This window comes from Triturus cristatus, chromosome 1_2, assembly GCF_964204655.1.
Source record: "Triturus cristatus chromosome 1_2, aTriCri1.1, whole genome shotgun sequence".
Classification (NCBI taxonomy): Eukaryota; Metazoa; Chordata; class Amphibia; order Caudata; family Salamandridae; genus Triturus; species Triturus cristatus.
The window spans coordinates 186,625,327-186,644,518 of NC_140580.1; the positions used below are offsets into that span (position 1 = coordinate 186,625,327).

Sequence of the window (19,192 nt, forward strand, 5' to 3'; positions counted from 1 at the left end):
TAGCGCCTGCATCTTGAACCTTTTGCACCATCCGTATAGGTCGATTTACACACAGAGCTACACAGTATTAAGCATGCAGAATTATGTGATGTATGTAAAGATGCTTATTTTGCACACCTAATATGTGAATGGGGCCCTAAAATGTCTATAGAGTTCTGTAGCAGTCCACTAGTTTAGTATGATTTTCAACTAAGAATGACAATGGCTCTCGCTTCTCAAGGTTCATAGGCGTGACAGATGGTTTGTTCTTTTAATGAGTGTATTTTCCACTGCTATCTAACACATCGGATAATAAATGGATTTTGTGTGATTTACTATGGACCTCGGCTTTCTACTTTCAGAGTGATTCATGATCCACACTGCTGCGAGAATGAGGCACATGACTTACCTGTTTGTTTTCTGGAACAAAAACACAAGCCCTGTCAAAGTGCATCCATCAGCCTTCATTCCTACAGGGCATTTCAAGTACATTACAATTGAGATTTCAGCGCTCTTACTGAAAACAATATGTCTTCATCTGCTTACCAATAAAATGACATTTTCCGCAATGAGATGGAATGTTCTGCTTTTGTGTTTTTTTTTGTTTGATTTGATCTTGACCACAAATGTTTTGCATTACTGTAAATGACGCTGTGTTGCATAATATTTCATACTAGTTCAACCTAATATGCATTATTATAAATCATCTTTAAGCTTCTAAAGCAAGCCAGAGTGTATTTCCTCTTGTTCTCTCTGGGGCTGAGATCTAATTTGAAAGACAAATCACTTGTATGAAAAAGCTAATTAGGATAGACATCATAATGCCTGCAAACTAAATGGACTTATTTTATCAGCCGTGCATTGGCCAATAGGCACAGCGAAAAATATTTAATGTATTGTGTGTGTAAATATTGCAAACTAGTTTCAGAGCAATATTCAGTGAAGATAAACAGTGTGCACTCACGAGAGTCCTGCTGAAGTGAGTTGAATCGAAAAGTTTTTGCAGGTTCATTTTCTGTTGCTTTGTTTTTTAGAAACCCAGCGTAAGTATGAATGTTGGGCTGTTATTTCATCATGGAAGATAAATGCGTACTGTTACTTTGTCCTCGTGGCATATGGTTTAATTAAAACAGTAGTTCTAGAATGTAAAAAAATATGTCTGCATGTGAACGTATACTTTCAAATTTTCGCTTTTCTTGAAACAATTTCCACCGTCGAGCTGGCACAGTCTGGTTTTAATCTGCTTCACAGAACAGAAATGGTGCACTAGACAACCCCGGATTCATTGTGGACCAGCCCTGGTTCTATTGAATCTGCCTGCAGCCCTTGTTACTGTGAACCCCGATTATACAGGCTGGAGTGTGAGGCAAGGCCCTGTGAATGACGCCCTCATACCCGTAAGACCAGCGACAGCTCTTCCCCCATGCTCAGTCAGTCTCAGGAAATCTCCCTCGGGGTACATCTCGCACTCTTTTTGAATGATAATGTCCATCCAGCTTATCAGATCCTGTAGGGTATCATTAATGACTTAAACAGGCTTTACGCAATCTGTGATCAGCCTGAATGAACCTAAGTAACACATGTGCCAACTTCAGTCAGTGCCTAATTTTGTTGGTATCTTGAGTGACATTCAACTCATTAAAAAGAGGTCCGGTAGTTGGTGAGCATCCCTTGCTTTGATCTGCTAACTGCAAGCCCTGTAATTTGTTCCTCACCTAATGTGCACAATCTGGGCTTTTACTTCCACAACAACCTCTTTGAAGGACTAAATGAGCAAAGTATTTTCAACCTATTACTACCTCCTATGCCTTCTGCTTAGAACTCTCCATCAGCTACTATTTTCGTCCAGACAAACATCAGAACAAGCTGTGATATTCTCCATGTTAGAGTACTGTAACTCTTATCCAAGACTGCCAGGTTTGCTTTTGTTTATGCTCAGAAAGTCTAACATGCTGCCTCATGTCTCATTCTAGGTCTATTACGGAAGGCACCCATGTGCCCTGCTATGACCACACGCCACTGGCTCACTACATGAAAGCGAATAGTTTTTAAAACCCTTGGTCTTGTTCACCATATCTACTATAATACGAGCCTCTTCTACACTCAGTCTTAGTTACTGAAATACACACCTTTCAGTTCACATATATCAGTTTCAGTCACCCTAAAACACTTCTCTTCTGAATTGGTTGACAGTCCTCTTCTTACTAAATTGCCTAACCCTGGAATGCGCCGCATTACACTCTGTGCACTGGAAAAAAAACCTGTTTTTCCACAAGGCTTTTCAATATTAACATCTAGCTTTGTATTGCTTCACATCTTATTAGGTTTCAAAGCACCAGGACATCCTTTGGGGTGGCAGATTCAGGGTTTAGCAAAGTGGATTATTATTTGGGTTGGGTGGACGCCAACTCCAAGGAATAACAACACTATCTAATCTGAGTGTACATCAAAAACCACTCAAGTAACTTGATATCAACCCCGTGGTAGCTATGGGACAGAGTGGACAGGCTTGACTTAAGGCAATGTTAAAGTATTTATGCAGTACGAAAGCTATAGAGTCAAAACAGAAAACACTAAAAATTCCAAACAAAATTAGAAAACAGAGTGCATTCTAATTAACAAAATGACAGCAAACTGACAAAAATCGAATAAGAGAAACTGTAGCTATGCATTTTTAAAGTTTTAAGTGAAACTAGCATTAACCAGGGTAATGAATTAATTATAGCTCAATATTGTTATGAAGTTTGAATGGTGATGGCACATAGGTGTATAGATGAAGGTGTTGCATTTCTTCCAGGTGAAGAGTGGACTGCTCGGACCAGCACATTGAAAGCGATACGCCTCTAAAATGATTTTTACTTCATATTGATAGTAATGAAAACTGAAAAAAATAAAATGATTCAGAAAAATTATGAATTAGAAGCTTTAATTCTATCTGCAATGTTCATTAGAAGGTATTTGTATGTGGAGACATGTGATTGCTCTAGTGACAATTCCAATACACACAAAGACGAAGAGCCTGTTTTAGATCTTGGCAGACGGGTTACTACGTCACAACGGTGACGGATATTCTGTCCGCTGAAATATAAATCCCATTATATTCGATGGGATTTATATTTTGGCAGACTAGATATCCAGATTTATATTTTGGTGGACAGGATATCCAGATTGATATTTTGGTGGACAGGATATCCAGATTTATATTTTGGCAGATGGGATATCCAGATTTATATTTTGGTGGACAGGATATCCAGATTTATATTTTGGTGGACAGGATATCCAGATTTATATTTTGGCAGATGGGATATCCAGATTTATATTTTGGTGGACAGGATATCCAGATTTATATTTTGGCAGATGGGATATCCAGATTTATATTTTGGCAGACGGGATATCCGTCATAGTTGTGACAGTGTAACCCGTTCGCCAAGGTCTTAATCATGCCGTTAGTGTACTTTTTGGCACAAAGGAACTTCCATTTTCACCTCTGTACTACATGCTTGAAAACCAGCAGTCCTTGCTGCTTTATGTCTGAATATTTAATCATCTAAATTTAACTGCAATAGAAAGAACCAGAAGAAGGGATCTCATTTGATATTTATGCAGATGGCATTCCATGAAGATTGCCTTGTAATTGCACATTAACGAATGCCCTGTAATTGGCAAGAGGTGACTGCGTGGCAAATTACTATTATTAAATTTAGCCTTTGATTAGAGCCACATTAGCGTGGACAGCTTGATGAGATGTAGGTCAATGAGTTAAACACCTGACGCATTCCAACACTTCTAACACATTCATCTCCTCCCCATCTGCTTTTCAGATCCTCAATATATAACCTGCAGGATGCAGAACTGCTCGGAGGCTGGCAGGAACAAGCCCTTTCCTGGATACATTGACCCCAACTCTCTGATTGTCCAGGATGATTATGTGTTTGTTCAGGTACGAAATTTTCACTTTCCTTATTTTTTTTTTAATCACCATGTTATTTCTTTTAGAGAATAATGTAGTGTACTGAAAAGACGTGCTGAAAAGTCCAAAGTTTTACAGATTCCATAGATTGCGCTGGTGAAGGACATTTTTGTGAACTGAAAAATATGTTTATGAAAAAAGCAAAGAAAATTTGAAAAAGTAAAATATGTAAGCAGCAACTGTTTTTTAATGTAAAAAAGTAATAGCCCTGTATGTCATTATCATCCATCTTTGATTCACTCTGAGATTTCATCAGCATACGGTTTTTAAGAACCTGAAATGAAAGCAGTATCAATTGAGAATTCGCCTCACAATTTAAAGTTAAGTAAATAATTTTTTTAAATACAAGACTTGTATGTTTTGGTTACCTGAAATAATGTTTTCGCTTGAATGGTGGTTTGCGGACCTCTTTTATGCTGTGTTATAATATTAAAATCCTGTAAAGCACAACTATCATAGTGAAAGTTTCTCAGTGCTATGCATTGGGAATGCCTCGAACAATACTCTTTATTTTAAAAAAATTCTTACGTTTTTTCTGAGTAGAAGATAGGAGGGGTATCTTAAATCAAGTGGAAGGTTATTCCAGAGGCAAGGAGATAACAAATTAAAATAAACTTTACCACCATACTAGGATTTCCTAAAAGTTGGCTGGTTTAGGAGATGAACTAAAGAAGATGGAAGAGTAAACAGATCCAAACTATTGGTTTTATTACTTGAAATGGGCATGGATCGAAAAATTGTAAACTTTCTGTCCGGTCTGCACAGGGACCTTACTGCCACGGTAAGATTTGACCAAAGGAGCAACCACAAGTAGGGTATACATATCATTAGAGGAGTCAGACAGGGTTGTATTTTAGCTCCTCTTTTGTTCACCTTATACATTAAGAATTTAGACTTAGTAATGGGAACAGCCAGCAAAGATATTCCACGAGTGGGGGAGCAGCTGATACCAGCGCTTTTTTTATGCAGACAATGTCACCTTATTACCATGAACAGCGGTTGGCCTACAGTGTCTCTTAAGTTCCTTTGCAGATTTTATGAGATCGCTGGATTTAAATGTTAATTTCTCTAAATCTTACACGATGACTATGGGTTCTAGACCCAAAAAACTTAAAACGTATTACTGTGAATGAAACAAAATATCTAGGGTGACCACATTTTCGGATTAAGGTGTTTTATTTGATGAAAGGGGTACATGATCACCACAAAAGAAAGCCAAAAGAAATGCTATGGCAAGATCAACAGTTGCGGTTCTTGATTTTGCGCATAGGTTAGGGGCTAAGCCGATCCAAGCTATGTTAAATATATATAGAGCAAAATGCATTGCTATCTCTATTTATGGTACTTGAATCTGGAGATACAAGGAGGTTAAGGATTTCCAAATAGTGGAAAATACATTTTTTAGAAACTTGCATTCAGTCCCGCAATCAACACCTTTCTATATTATTCACCAGGAAATGGGCATTGCTTTTGTATCAGATTTGATCGGAATGGCTCCTTTACTTAAATGGATAATGATCTGGATTAATCTTGAATTACAAATGACCAGTGAGATTGTACGGGATTGCCTATCCTTGGATAGAGCAAGTTGCATCCCCTGGTTAAGTTATGTGAAGAGGTTAGCAGTGCAATTAGGATGCCCCGAGTTGTTTGATTCTCCTGATAAGCTATCGAAGGAAGATTTATCTTGGGTCAAGAAATCCTACTTGTATATGACACATACTGAAAGAGAGGCTAGAGAGCTGATAACACCAACTGTACGAGCCCACCTATTACTGAAAACAAACCTTGAGATGGAACCCTATATAGATGTAGTAACAAAGCCTCACCGCCGCTTCCTTTTAACAAGATTTAGATTTAATTATTTTCACTTTTTATTGGCAGAGCTACAGGGATGGAGATAGGTAGAGGATTTGGGTCCCTACTGCTAGGATAATTTTTCTACGCAAGACACTTTGCACTTTGTCATGTTTTGCGAGCATTATTTGCACATTCGTAAGCGTTTTATAGTACCTATTTTAAAGAGTAAAGGCTTTATGCAGGTAAAGCCTGCACTAATCTATTTACAGATGCTTAATAATGTCTGGGAAACTTTTAATGTTGCTAGTTTCTTAGTTGCGGCGGTTAGAGAAAGGAAAAAAGGGGGACCCCATGAGATGATATATTTTAACTTTTTATAATATAATTAATTGAATGCCCATCTGGTGATTATTATGTCCAAGATACATTTTTGTCCTGGAATCAGATTTGTTCCTATGTCGTAAAGATAATGAATGCTGTTTATGTCTTATTGTTGTTTTTACAATTAATTTTTGTTGTGGACTTTTATGGTTTTAAATTAACCGAATAAAGTGATTATGACTGACTGACTGACTGGAAGAGCTCTTGACGACTTGTAGAAACCAAATTAATTTTTTGAAATTTCAGGAGCCTACCATTTAAACAATGAAAATTCATTATAAGGTGCCACTCAGTTGTTGGCTCTTTATTTATTCTGCTTCATGGAGAACCTAAAAACCCTGTATATCCCCTCAACCAGAAGGCTTTCAATCAGCAGTCAGTCAGTGAATACCTGCAAAAAGATGACTGGCAAGAATGAAACTGCCAAAAGATGATGATGAAATCTGTATTTGCATTCCTGCATTGTAGTTGTTTCTGTATTCACTCTGAAATTAGAAAGAAAGATAAGGTGTAACATGTCACGTCACTCAATCAATCAATCAGGGGTTTATAAAGCATAGCTACTCACCTGTGAGTGTCTCAAAGTGCTGAGGGGGGTTGCTGATCCGTCGTGGTGCTGGGGTTCAGTTGAAGAGTAAGATCTTGAGATCCTTCTTGAATTGGGGTAGCGACGGGGATTGCCTGAGGTGGAGAGGCAGAGTGTTCGAGGTCTTGGCAGTGAAGTAGGAGAAGGATCTATGTCCGGGCCTGGTCTTATGGATCTGTGGAATGGTGGCTAGTGTCAGTTGGGCAGAGTGATGGGTCTGGCAGGTACGTGGAATGTGAGGCAGTGGTTCGGATATGCTCATCGTTGAGGACCTTGTAGGCATGTGTGAGGAGCTTGAAGGTAATTCTTTTGTAACCAGTGGAGTTCCCAAAGGTGTTCGGTGATGTGGCTGTGGTGGGGTATGTTGAGGATCAGTTTGACTGCAGTGTTTTGAATGTTATGTAGTTTCCTGTGGAGTTTCTGGGTGACCCCGGCGTAGAGTGCATTGTTGTGGTTGAGTATGCTGGTGATGAGTGCATGGGTGACCGTCTTTCTGGATTCGGTGGGGATCCAAATGAATGTCTTTTGAAGCAGACGGAGCGTGTGGAAGCATGATGAGGATACAGCCTTGATCTGGTGGTTCATTATGAGCGAGGGGTCCAGTATGATACTATGGTTATGTGTGTGGTCTGTGGGGTTGGGAGAGTTCCCAATGTGTCGGGCTACCAGGAGTCCTACCAAGCTGAGGGAGTGGATCCCAAGATTAGTACTTTGGTCTTGTCTGAGTTGAGTTTGAGACAACTGTCTTTCATCCAGGGGGCAACGTCCTTCATCGCGCTGTGGAAGTTGTCTCTGGCAGCTGTGGGTTCATTGGTGAGGGAGAGGATCAGCTGGGTGTCATCGGCATAGGAGACGATGTTGAGACCGTGGTTCCTGGCGAAGGCAGTGAGGGGCCATGTAGACATGGAAGAGGGTGGTGCTCAGGGCGGAGCCCTAGGGCACTCTGCAGATAATCTCTGTGGGTTCTGAGAGGAACAGAGGTAGTCTGACTCGCTGTGTTGGGCCAGTGAAGGAGTGGATCCAGTCCAGGGCCTTGTCGCAGATGCCAGCGTCATGGAGTCTCATGCTTAGGGTGCGGTGGGAGACGGTATCGAAGGTGGCCAAGAGGTCCAGCAGGATAGGGGCTGCAGTTTCGGCCTGGTCGAGGAGGGAGCGAATATCATCGGTGGCATCGAGGAATAAGGCCTTGGTGCTGTGGTTGATTCAGAAGCCAGACTGGGAGATGTCCAGTATGTGGTTCACTTCGATGAACTCAGAGAGTTGGGTATTGATGGCCGTCTATATGACCTTGGCTGGGAAGGGGAGCAGGGAGATGGGTCTGAAGTTCTTGAGGTCTGTCGGGTCGGTGGATGGCTTCTTCAGCAGGGGGTTGATCTTGGCATGTTTCCAGTCATCGGGGACGGTGGAGGTCTTGCTGGAGTAGTTGATGGAGCATCGAAACTCGGGGACAATGGAAGTAGATTCTCAATGGAAGATGTGGTGTGGGGAAGGGTCCGAGGGGGCTCCGGAGAGAATGCTCTTCATGGTCTCAAGTGTGTCATCTGTGGTGAGCAGGGTCCAGTTGAGCAGGATCTGTTGGGGTGTGGTGTGGTTGGGTGCTGTGGTGTTGGGCGTGGTGGGAGGGTCTTGGGTGTTGAAACAGTCATAGATCTTCCTTATCTTGTGGTGGAAGAAGGTGCCAAGTTTGTTGTAGAGGTGTTGGGAGGGTGGGATGTCAGTGGCCTCGCTGTTGGGCCTGGCAATCTCCTTGAGGGTGGTGAAGAGTACTTTGCTGTTGTGTGCGTTGGCCTTGATAATGTCTTGTAGGGATCTTTTTCTTTGTGGTTTTGAGGAGGAGGTGGTGTGCAGTGATGGCAGTTTTGAAGGTTGCGTGGGTTTTCAGGGTTTTGTTGTTCCTCCATCTCTGCTCGAACCATCTAAAGGTTCGTCGTGACTCATGGAGGACAGGAGTGAACCAGCTGGCTTTCTAGGAGTGTTGCTTGCCGGGTGCCTTCTTGAGGGGTGCCAGAGTGTCAGCGCAGTTGGAGATCCATCAGTGGAAGTTGCGTGCTGAGGTGTTAGCATCTGCTGATGTCGGCGGAGTGGTGGTGCTGAGAGAGGCTGTGAGATGTTCTTCAGTGACCTTGCACCAGCTGCGACGGTGTGGGCAGTGGTGTACAGTGGGTGTGGTGAAGGCGAAGTGCAGGGAGTGGTGATCGGTCCAGGAGTTCAGTGGTGTGGTTGTAGATGATGCTTCCTCTGGCGGAGAAGACTGGGTCGAGCATGTGTCCCACTGCATAGGTCGGAGTGGTGACTAGCTACTTGAGTCCAATGCTGGCGAGGTTCTCCAGAAGGGATGCAGTGTTCTGGTCACTGGGGTTGTCGAGGTGAAAGTTGAGGTCACCGAGTAGGATGTAATCAGTAGATGCGAGAGCCTGGGGTGCGATGAAGTCGACGATGTCGTCGGTAAAGGGCGGGCGTGTGCCTGGAGGCCTGTAGACGAGGGTGCCATGGAGGGTGGTGTTGGGGTTGGTCTGGAAGTAGAGGTGTTCCATGGTTGTCGTTGGGTCATACGAGTGGGTGGTCAGGCAGAGGGTGTTCTTGTGGACGATGGCGATACCTCCTCCTGGTCAGTAGGTGCAGTCTTTGCAGGTGATTTTGTAGCTGTTGGGGATTGTGGTGGCACTGTCCTGGCCAGAGCTGGGGTCAGTCAAGGTTTCTGTGAGGAAGGCGATATCGAGAGAGATGAAATCGAAGAGGTACCCGATTTCTGTGGTGTGTTTGTGGAGTGAGCGTGTGTTGAGGAGGATGCAGCTGAGCCGGTCGGGTGTGCTGTTGGTCGGCTGGGCAGCGAGAGAAGCTGGAGTGTGGAGGTGGGCGAGGGTGTAGCTGCAATGTCAACAGAATAAGGGTCCTTGGATGTCCTTCGTTAACACAAGGTGACAGGAGGCATGGCATCCTGTGTTGAGGACGAAGAGGGTGCTAGCTTCATATCAGTGGAAAGTCCGAAAACCAGGGTCCATGGTGCTGGGTGCGGCCCAGGCACGGATTAGCGTGGATGGGCTTGCCTTTGGTGCACCAGTGGTGTGCCCTTTGCACGACTGCACAGCGGCCACCATAATGTAGTGTGTGGGGGAAGGACAGCTGGAGATGGGAAATGCAGGGTGCGGGAAAGTGTCTCTGGAGGGCTGTGGGGCCACCGGGAATCACATCGGCAGTGGCAAGTGTGGCAAAAGTAAAAGGAGAAAATAAAAGTGTAAAAGGGACAGAAAAAGAATCAGAAAAGGCAATATCAAAAAGGCAGAAAAATCTAGAAAAAGAGATACAGAGGGTAGCACAGCAGCAGAGCAGTGATTCTCTACCATTAGACCACCAGGAACGAGGTGCAGGTGGGTACCTGCGGGTGGAGGAGGGCCTTGAACTCCTGGCCAGAGGGTCAGCAGCAGCAATGGGGGCAGCAGCTACCAGGCGGAGCTGGGCAGCGAAGGGAGCAGTCCACTAATAAGGTAAGTGGACTGCATCTTCACCGTGCAGAGACCGCCATTAAGAAGTTTGCAGGGGGGCTGGTCAGCTGGGATGCGGGAATTGCCAGGAGCAGGAAAGTTTCACTGGAGGAGGGGAGGCACCACTGTGGATTGCAGGGGCAAGAGCGGCAAAAGTAAAAGGAGAAAATAAAAGTGCAAAAGGACTGAAAAAGAATCAGAAAAGGCAGAATCAAAAAGGCAGAAAGAATTTGAAAAATAGAAACAGAGGGTAGCGCAGTAGCAGAGCAGTGATGCTCTACTACTATACCACCAAGGATGAGGCGCAAGAGGGTACCTGCGAGTGGAGGAAGGCCTTGAACTCCTGACCAGAGGGTTAGCAGAAGCAATAGGGTAACAGCTACTGGGCAGGGTTGTGCAGCGAAGGGAGCAGTCCACTAATTAAGTCAGACACTCACGCTCCGGGGAGCGGGTATATCATAAGTGTCACTTTTCCAAGCAACATAAGCAACCATAACAGAAGACCTAAAGCTTCGCTGAGAGTAGAATCTCAGTCTTATTATTTTAACAGCTTCAGATACTAAGAATTCATCCCTCAGGATACAAGGCAGACAAAGTACTTGCAAGAAGTTAAAATCCTAGCACAGAATTGTGTTTTATTACCCTAGGAATCAGTAAAACCCATAGTACGAATTCAATTATTGGTTGAATTGTCATACAAATGATCATATCTGGATATATAGGTCTAAATGTGTACAATAAAGATGCCACACTTCTGTGAAATACAGTAGGTGAAGGCAAAAGTTCTTGAAGATGATATGTGAAGGGCTGTTTGTAAAAGTTACAAATGCTTATTTTCAACTCAAAATTCACCATAGGAAATAGTTCCATAAATAATCTGAACTCCTCCAGACTCTAAAGTTCTAGGACACCGAGAAGTCAAAATGCGTTTACTTACAGAAGTAAAAGATGCTAACTTCAGTGACTAGAAGAAACCAACCGATGCGATGTTGCAAGAAGCAAGTTTGTCTCAGTAACCCCCTTTTTAGATGAACTGCCGCTGGTGACCCATAAGCATGTAGGCAGGCAGTCATTTAACACTATCTTTTATTGGGTTGCAACAGCCTCACCATAATTCCACCTGCTGCCAATTGGATCCAGGTCTCCAGAGACACCGTGTCTTGACTGAGCGGCAAAGGAAATTCACACAGAACATCCACCATTTTCTAGAGCCAAAGGGTGTGTCGTCAGGTAAGTAGTTTCATTACAATAACCTAGATGATGACAACATTTGCAAACTTGGGTAGCTCTTCATGATAATGGTGAAGTATATTGATTCAGTTTCTAGCACCACAAACACTTCCCTAGATGAAAGAATTTGTTATTCACAAAGAAAAACTGGGATTACAGGTCAAGAAAGAAGAATATGGATTATAAGTGTTTTTCTCACAACCCTCTTTTAGTTCCCAAAGAAAAGTCAGCCATGAGACACAATTGTGTGGGACACTTAAGAAACACTTTTGGAATTGTTTACCTGAATATTTATTTAGGTAACTAAGTACATAGAGTGCTAGAATTAGAGAGAAGCATTTGATTGAAAACGACTTATTATACATAACATGAAGATTTTGGCAGATATCACTTCCAAACTAAAGGTCAATGGGTGTTGGTAAAGGGGTTTTGTGCTAAAAACATGAATAAAATAAAGGAACTGTTTCAATACAGAGAGGAGATTAGAGACACGCAAACTAAGTCAAAACATACAAAGCTAATTTAACATTAAAACATGCATTCGGGTCATGTGCTGGCAAGCCAGCATGGTGGATGCTCACTGAGCCCGCTCCGAGCAATCAGGCCTCATCATCCGCCATCATCCTGCCCACTCATCTTGCCGACTCACTGCCGCAGTCCTAGAGGAGCCAGGACCGATGCAGACCAATTGCAACTGAGTGGAGGTGTTGCGGAGGTCGGGGACGTAGTGGGTGCCCCTGCAGGAAATTTGGCTGCGTGGTGCTGTGGTGTGGCTGCCTGTGTGGGGCTGGGTGGAGGCTGTGGTCAGGGGCATGGCCGTGCCTGAGGAGATCTTCGGTGGGACAGGCATGGTACCTGCCCCTGCCTTGGTGACGCTGTGGTGTCTGCCGCCAGGCCAGGAGGAGCGGAGGTCACGGGGTGGCAGCTGGAGCCCTGCACAGACCTGTGGAGACCGGGCTGCCTCCTAGGTAACTGTGTTACCTGCTGGCAGTGGTGGTAAGTGGATGGGCACAGCCGGCTTACACGATGCCCTACGCTCCAACGTTTGGGTAGCGGGGGCTAGGACTGATTGAGCTACATGCGGACTTCTCCTGGGGCCTGCATGGATCTGGGTTGGGCTGGGGTCTTACCGCCACCCGGGCTGCCCAGATATAACTGGAGAGGTGTGTTGGAGACTGGCTGCACCCACTTATTGCTCCTGGTGGGGATTTGCCGCAGGTTGGGGGTTTGGCATGCAAGATCCCATTTAGGGGTCCAAGTTGCGGCTGGTGATAGGGCTGCAGAGGCGGCCATGCTACGACCCGGTGCAGCTTGTGGCCCTTGACCAGTGGAGTCCGTGAGACACGGCTATTGGCACATTGACTCTAGATCAGTGTTGCTGGGTGCGAGGGTGGCCCGGCGGTGCTGGGTAGGAGAGATTGCATGGCCCACTAGAAATGGACTTTCTGCACAGCTGACAGGGCTTGTTCAGCCCAGGAGGGCCTGCTTCCTGTATCATCATGACTAAGGCCAAGTCATCTGCCCTGCTGACCAAGCAGAGTAACATGGCCACTGTAGTGCAGCAGGGGCTTGCACAGCAGAGGGGGTTGAGGCCACTGGAGTGGCCCTGGACAACGCCACGCTGCTTGCGGCCATCACTCAATAATGCTATATGCTGGATGCAAAGATCGGGGCAGTGGGTATCCAAGGTCACTCTATTAAGGCTGGGTCTCCAGAAGGCCATGGATCACATTACGGAGGCTGAGACTCCAGTGTCAACAGTGGAAGACACTGTAACATCCCTTCAACAGAAAGTTAATAAGCTGACTATGGTTACTAAAGAGTTTGCTGCACGAGTGAAAGATGCAGAGGGCCATGCTTGCCGCAGCAATCTGCACTTTGTGGGGTTCTTGGAGCGTTGTGAAGGTTCCTCAATGGAGGCCGTCCTGTCGCAGTGGTTATTGTCTATTTTGCCCGAGGGATTCCTGTCTCCCTGCTTCGTTCTCGAGAGAGTGCACAGGGCACTTGTGCGTGAGCCCCACCCCTAGGGCGCGCAGCCCCGGCCAGTGATAGCCAATCTGCTGAACCATTAAGACAGGTATGCCATCCTCAAATTTGCTCGGGGTCAGAACAAACTTGTCTGTGATTCACATACAATCATGATTTTCCCGGATTATACCAGGATCGTTAAACAACACTGACAATCCTTAGAGGAGGAAAAGCGCAGACTGTGAGAGCTGAACGCTCATTATATGTTGTCATAGCCAGCATGCATATGACTTGTTTACAGGTCCCAGTCTCTATTCTTTGATACACCTGAGACGATCTTTGTGCAGACAGATGAAACGATACACTGCAGCCACATATGCCACCGCAGCTAGAGTCCGACTCTTCCCAAAGTGACCGATAGAATCGGTTAAAGAAATCCACATCAAAACATCGACACATCTCCCTTTCCAACTGGCGATCCTAGAATCAAGAAGAGGACCCTTAAATTGATCCATGGCCATAGATGCTGTGATGGCTCCAGTTGCGCACTGGCTTCGACCTCCGGTCCTGTTGCTCTGGCAGTGGACTTGGACTCCCTCATCTTCATGGGATTTAGAGACCTGACTGCTTCCCTGGAAGCGAGTTTGAAAGGCTTTCAAGGACATATGTTTTTGGGAGTTGAGAGTTCGGAGATCCATTGGCGTGGCACACCCCTGGGAGGCCATTGGGGTCTTTTTGGAATACCCGCCACTGCAGATATTTCTGGTTCATTGAGGTATTGGGGTGGGGGGAGTTCTTTCTTCTATTGGAGGTTTGTTGTTATGCTTTGATTGGCAAAGGCACAGATACCCTATGACCTTGCATGGTTTACTCCCTGAACATAGATAGCAACACGGGCTGCTGAGGGCCGGATTTGGGGGGGGGGGGTCCGTACCACAATGAGGAATGTTAGGGGCATCCTAGATAAAGTTAAGCATGGGGCAATCTTAAAGCAGGCCAGGAGGCTTGAGATGGATATACTGCTCCTTCAAGAGGCTCATATAATGGGAACGAAGGCACCCTGCCTGTCAAGATTTGGTTTGATCAGATATTCCACTCAGGTTTTGTCAGGGGTTCACAGGGTACAGCGATTCTTATCCACCGCGGGGTTCCCTATAGGCCTACCAGAGTATTGACTGATTCAGGTGGGAGGTACACCCTAGTGACGGGTGAATTATTGACTTTGGGCAGCGTTTACGCTCCCCCTCCCTGGGTCTGTTGTCCCCCCTGCTGTTTGAGCTCCCAGTGGAGCAGTTGGATGCATGAGTGAAGCGTGACCTCCTTATGCGTGTTTTTGACTAGTCTATCAAGATATCTGATAGGATAGCATTATACAAGGACGATGTTCTGTTTTTTATTACAAACCCAGCCTTTTCTGGCTTGCGGATACTGCTGATCATGCGGATTCTGTGAGACCTTGGGACTCTACTTGAAGCTGGTGAAGTCGATACTTTTTACGATATGTGATGTTCGGAGCAGGACGGCATGAATATCAGACTTGACCCGTGCAATTTACGGGTTTCATTACTTGGGGGGTCTATATCTCCCCTGATCCAGCTTTCTCATGGCTTCACAATATTGGCCCTTTGTTGTCTCGGGTTCAGCAGGTGGTAAAGGCATGGGCCCCATTTCCCCTGTCATTGTTGGGACGGTCAGCCATCTTTACGATGGTGTTTCTGGAGCAACTGTTATATCAGCTTCCAAACTACCCCTACGACATCTCACATTTGTGGTTCCAACAAGTGAATGCATTCCGTATCTATTTCCTGGGGGGGGGGGGAGCGAACCGTATGGCTCTCCGAACTTGCATTTAGTCCACCTTCTGTGGGGGGATCGCAGCTGCTGACTTACATTTATATTGTGCCACCTCTCACCTCCTCAACATCAATGATTGGTGGTACAGTGACCATGATGATCCAGCTTACGCAGTGGAGAGATGGGTGATGGGCGATGGGCGACCGGTCAATCCTTGGCTTTCTATATAGTTACAGGGGAATGGAGCATCTCCATCCGGTGACCCGGGTGGGTCATTCAGATTTGGCGGCAAACCGTACGATGAATGGGCTGGCGGTGGAGATTGACTGGGGGGACTCCACTGTTGCATGAGAATTTCCTATAGGAGGTGTCTGCGTTGCCGGGGTTCCGGGACTGGGACAGCATAGGCCTTTCCAATTTGGGCGACGTCATGAAGGGAACAGTTCTGAAATCATTCCAACAATTGCAGGATGCCCCAGCCAATTTTACAGATACCTTACTTTCATACATTCAGAACCTACAGAAACTGCCAGAGTTCAGCCCACTGGAAGGTAGGGTGTTGATGGGAGATTTAGGGGCCCACAAGATTAGACAAATATATCAGAACTTAGTAACACATAGCCCCAACATCTTGCCGACATTGCTGAAGACGTGAAGGGGAGACATAGAAGACTTGAACGATGATAATTGGACGGAGGCTATGGTGGCCCCGTGGTGCAGCCATATCTTATCACCGGGAAACAATTGGAACACTGCGGTCTTAACCATGTGTGTGCTGACTATGCAAGCTCAACCAAGCTTTCCTTAACCATGCATATGCCTTAACCTTGCATATGCGTGGTCACGGCAGTGCGAGGTGTAGCTGCTGCTGTTGGCAAGGCGGAAGCAGGAAGATGCCAGAAAGAGATGCGATGAGGTAAGTGGGGATGGGAGGGTAGTTTTCAGAGCTGGGAGGCTTGGGGGGGGGTCAGGGTAGTTTTATTGACAGCGCAGGGGTGGGGGGTAGGTCAGAATAGTGTATGTAAAGGGGCAGGGTTTTAGGCCTTAGGGCAGGGTGAGGGGAATCGGTAGTCAGGGTAGTTTTTAGGCCTGGGGGATCAGAATAGGTCTCAGGGCAGCGGAAGGGGTTGGTGTAGTTTAGGGTACAGCGCAGGGGTGGGGAGTGGTCAGGGGGTTGGGGGGTTCTGGTAGTGGCGACCTTAGCCACACAAACCCCTTTACCTTTCATACCTGATAGAGGAATGCATGGTTAAAACGCTTTCATGGTTTAGGCTGCATGGTAGCGGCACACGTGGTTTAACCATGCATTCCTCTATCATGCATCCCTTCTCGCCACTGCCTGATTCAATTCAATTATCTGCATAGGGCCTATTATACTAGACACCTCCTCTGGTGGATGTGTGTGATAGCTTCCCTCCTGTGTCTCTGATGTGGTGTAGAGGAGGGGGCCTTCCTCCACACGGTCTGGAGCTGTACAGCATTGCATCGCTTTTGGAGGAGATTTACCTCTTGCCTGGCCAGGGGGTAGTCTTGAGAGGTTCCTCTTGACCTCAAACTGATTCTCCTTCACAGTAAAGAGGTGGCGGAGGGAATCGATACAAGTAGCATCTTTTGTTTTTGGGACTATCCTTAGTCAAGCTCAACATAGCCCAGAATTGGAAGTCGGAGTCGCCGACTTCGGTGGGTGTGTGGATGACAGCTATGGATAGATGTATGGGGATGGAGATTGCAGTGTTTCAGGCAAGGGGCTGCCTCCTGAAGCATGGTAGGATTTGGTGGCAGTGAGCAAATTATCAAGGCATTTTGTTACCATCTATATGGCCAGCTGAAGCCCTTATTGAGATAGAAGTACGATTGAAGGGGTCTGACATATAGTGGACAGTCCCTACTTTTTGCACAATACGTGTCTATGGGTATCACTGATGTACGGGGTTCTGGAGGGTACTGTCACATGTCTATGCTTGTTTTGTTTGGTTATACCACGCTAGTATCATTGAGGCATTTTGCTTTAAGGTATATCTATTTGTTAGAAATAGGATTTCTGGTTGGCTAGGGCATGCGCCTAAGCCAGGCAGAAACCACCACTCTAGTCAGGGCAAGGGAGTTACACGCTGAAGATAACCCCTGCTCACTCCCTTGGTAGCTTGGCACGCGCAGTCAGGCTTATCTTAGAGGCAATGTGTAAAGCGTTTGCGCAACACACTCATACAGCAGCGACACACGAGGCACGCCACAAAAGAAACTACACACAAGGCTATATTAAAAATAGCCTTTGTATTATCCATAAAACACATTAGAACATAATCACAATGTAAACTGTGCTACCTGGCACTAGGTAATTCTTTACCGGGGATTATATACAGGACAGGGCCAAATGGGCCACTGTCATAACCATTAGCACATCCAAGCAACAAAAATAACAACCAGTAACTACTGGTAAAGGCACCTAGCATAAATACATTTGGCAGGAACATCCTAACGTCGCTTAGTGCAGTATATTAGGTAAAACATAATCAGCAGGAGGGCAATGCATCACCATCCCTGCACACACGGGTACTTAGCTTAGCACATTATGCCTTAGCATCGGAAAACAGTGTACCAAAGTAAATACATGCAAAGTACACGCGTTCATAAAGCCCCCATCATGGTACAAGCTGTCCCACAGGGTTATTCAGGGCCCGTCCTGGGCTTGCCCCAAAATGCCCCTTCCAACACAAGGTCTTCAACTGGCCCCTTAGCTGCCGGTGCAGTAGAGACAATGCCCGTAATGCAAAGGAGGCGGGGGTGCAACACACCCATGTCATCTTCCTTGGAGACTGTCCCCGATGTTGCAGCTGCCCGTGAGCCTGATGAGCAGCTTTGACAATATTTAGGCAGAAAACAAATATGCCTCGCTGAACCTACTCACCAGGGCCTCTTCAGTCTCCGTGGGTCACTCACGGGAGACTTTCCTCTTTTAGAGAAAGGTGGGAAATGGCAGAGGGGAGCCCACGAGGCTCCGGTCCTACCTCATTGTCCTGTGAGCCCGAGAGGCTCCGCCTCACTCTCGCCACCAGTCTCCCACATCAGGCCCTGAAGACACGCGGGGCTCTCTTCACTATCCAGCCAGTTTAGGCAGCATGCAGGGCTCTCCTCGATACCACAGGAGCCCCACCCACGAATAGGCGTCCTTCACCTGACTTCCGACTTCCAGCTTGGCTTCCTCTGGCCGGCCCCGCCCTGGGGCAGGCTTTCTTGGCAAAGCCCCCACCCACAACCATGCAACACGGAGGAATCCCTGCTTCGGGATTCCTTCTCAGCAGGATTTCGGTTGACAGCGTGGCCTCTCTCGCCGTATTTTCCCTGAAGGAGCCCAATTTTCAGTTCAGGGAATCATTTGCAAAGCACACGCAGCAGTGAGCCTGCGGGGCTCTGACACTCACACCGGCTGCTCCCACGATAGGAGCCCCCTCTTTGGGCTCAGGCAGTAAAGGTCAAAGCGCACACCACACGCTTTGAGTAGAAAATAAAGCGCTCACGACACTAAGTCCCAAATTCAGTGGAGCAGAGCTGGACACATGCAGGCCAGCACGTACGGACCCCCAGGAAGCAGCAGCTGGGTCCCACTGTGGTTTCTCCTTGCCCAGCAGTCCTTCAGCTTTCCAGCTTCAAGTAAGCACCAAGCACCCTTTCATGGGGTCATAGCCCCAATATTTATACTAGCCATGTCTTTGTTCTGCCCTGGCACAGGGCTTGGGGATCCAGTCTGAACCAGTTCTGGGGGTCACTCAGTATTTTATTTACAGTGCACAACAGTCCCCTTTGATATGGCAGGTCCTGGCCCCAGGCACACCACGGGGGGGGCGGAGCCAGCATTGTACAAGGCAGGCACAGACCTATTCAGGGTCAGGGGGTAATCCTCCCACCACTCCGAATGCAGATCTGCCTATTCAGCCTAGCGCTGACTCACCCAGCCCCTCTGGAGCCACTGCAGCCCACTAGCCCCTGTCAGTTCAGAGCCAG

The 19,192-nt window shown here is 46.4% G+C and overlaps 1 protein-coding gene across 2 annotated transcripts in view; it reads left to right on the forward strand.

Moving 5' to 3' along the window:
- Nucleotides 1–19,192, forward strand: part of LOC146867033 (VPS10 domain-containing receptor SorCS1-like) — a 3,068,338-nt gene that overhangs the window by 2,122,900 nt on the left and 926,246 nt on the right. For both annotated transcript variants that reach the window (XM_085603449.1, XM_085603451.1), the window contains exon 7: nt 3,801–3,919. In XM_085603449.1, coding sequence (XP_085459575.1) covers nt 3,801–3,919 — 119 coding nt within the window. The remainder of the gene's footprint in view (nt 1–3,800; nt 3,920–19,192) is intronic.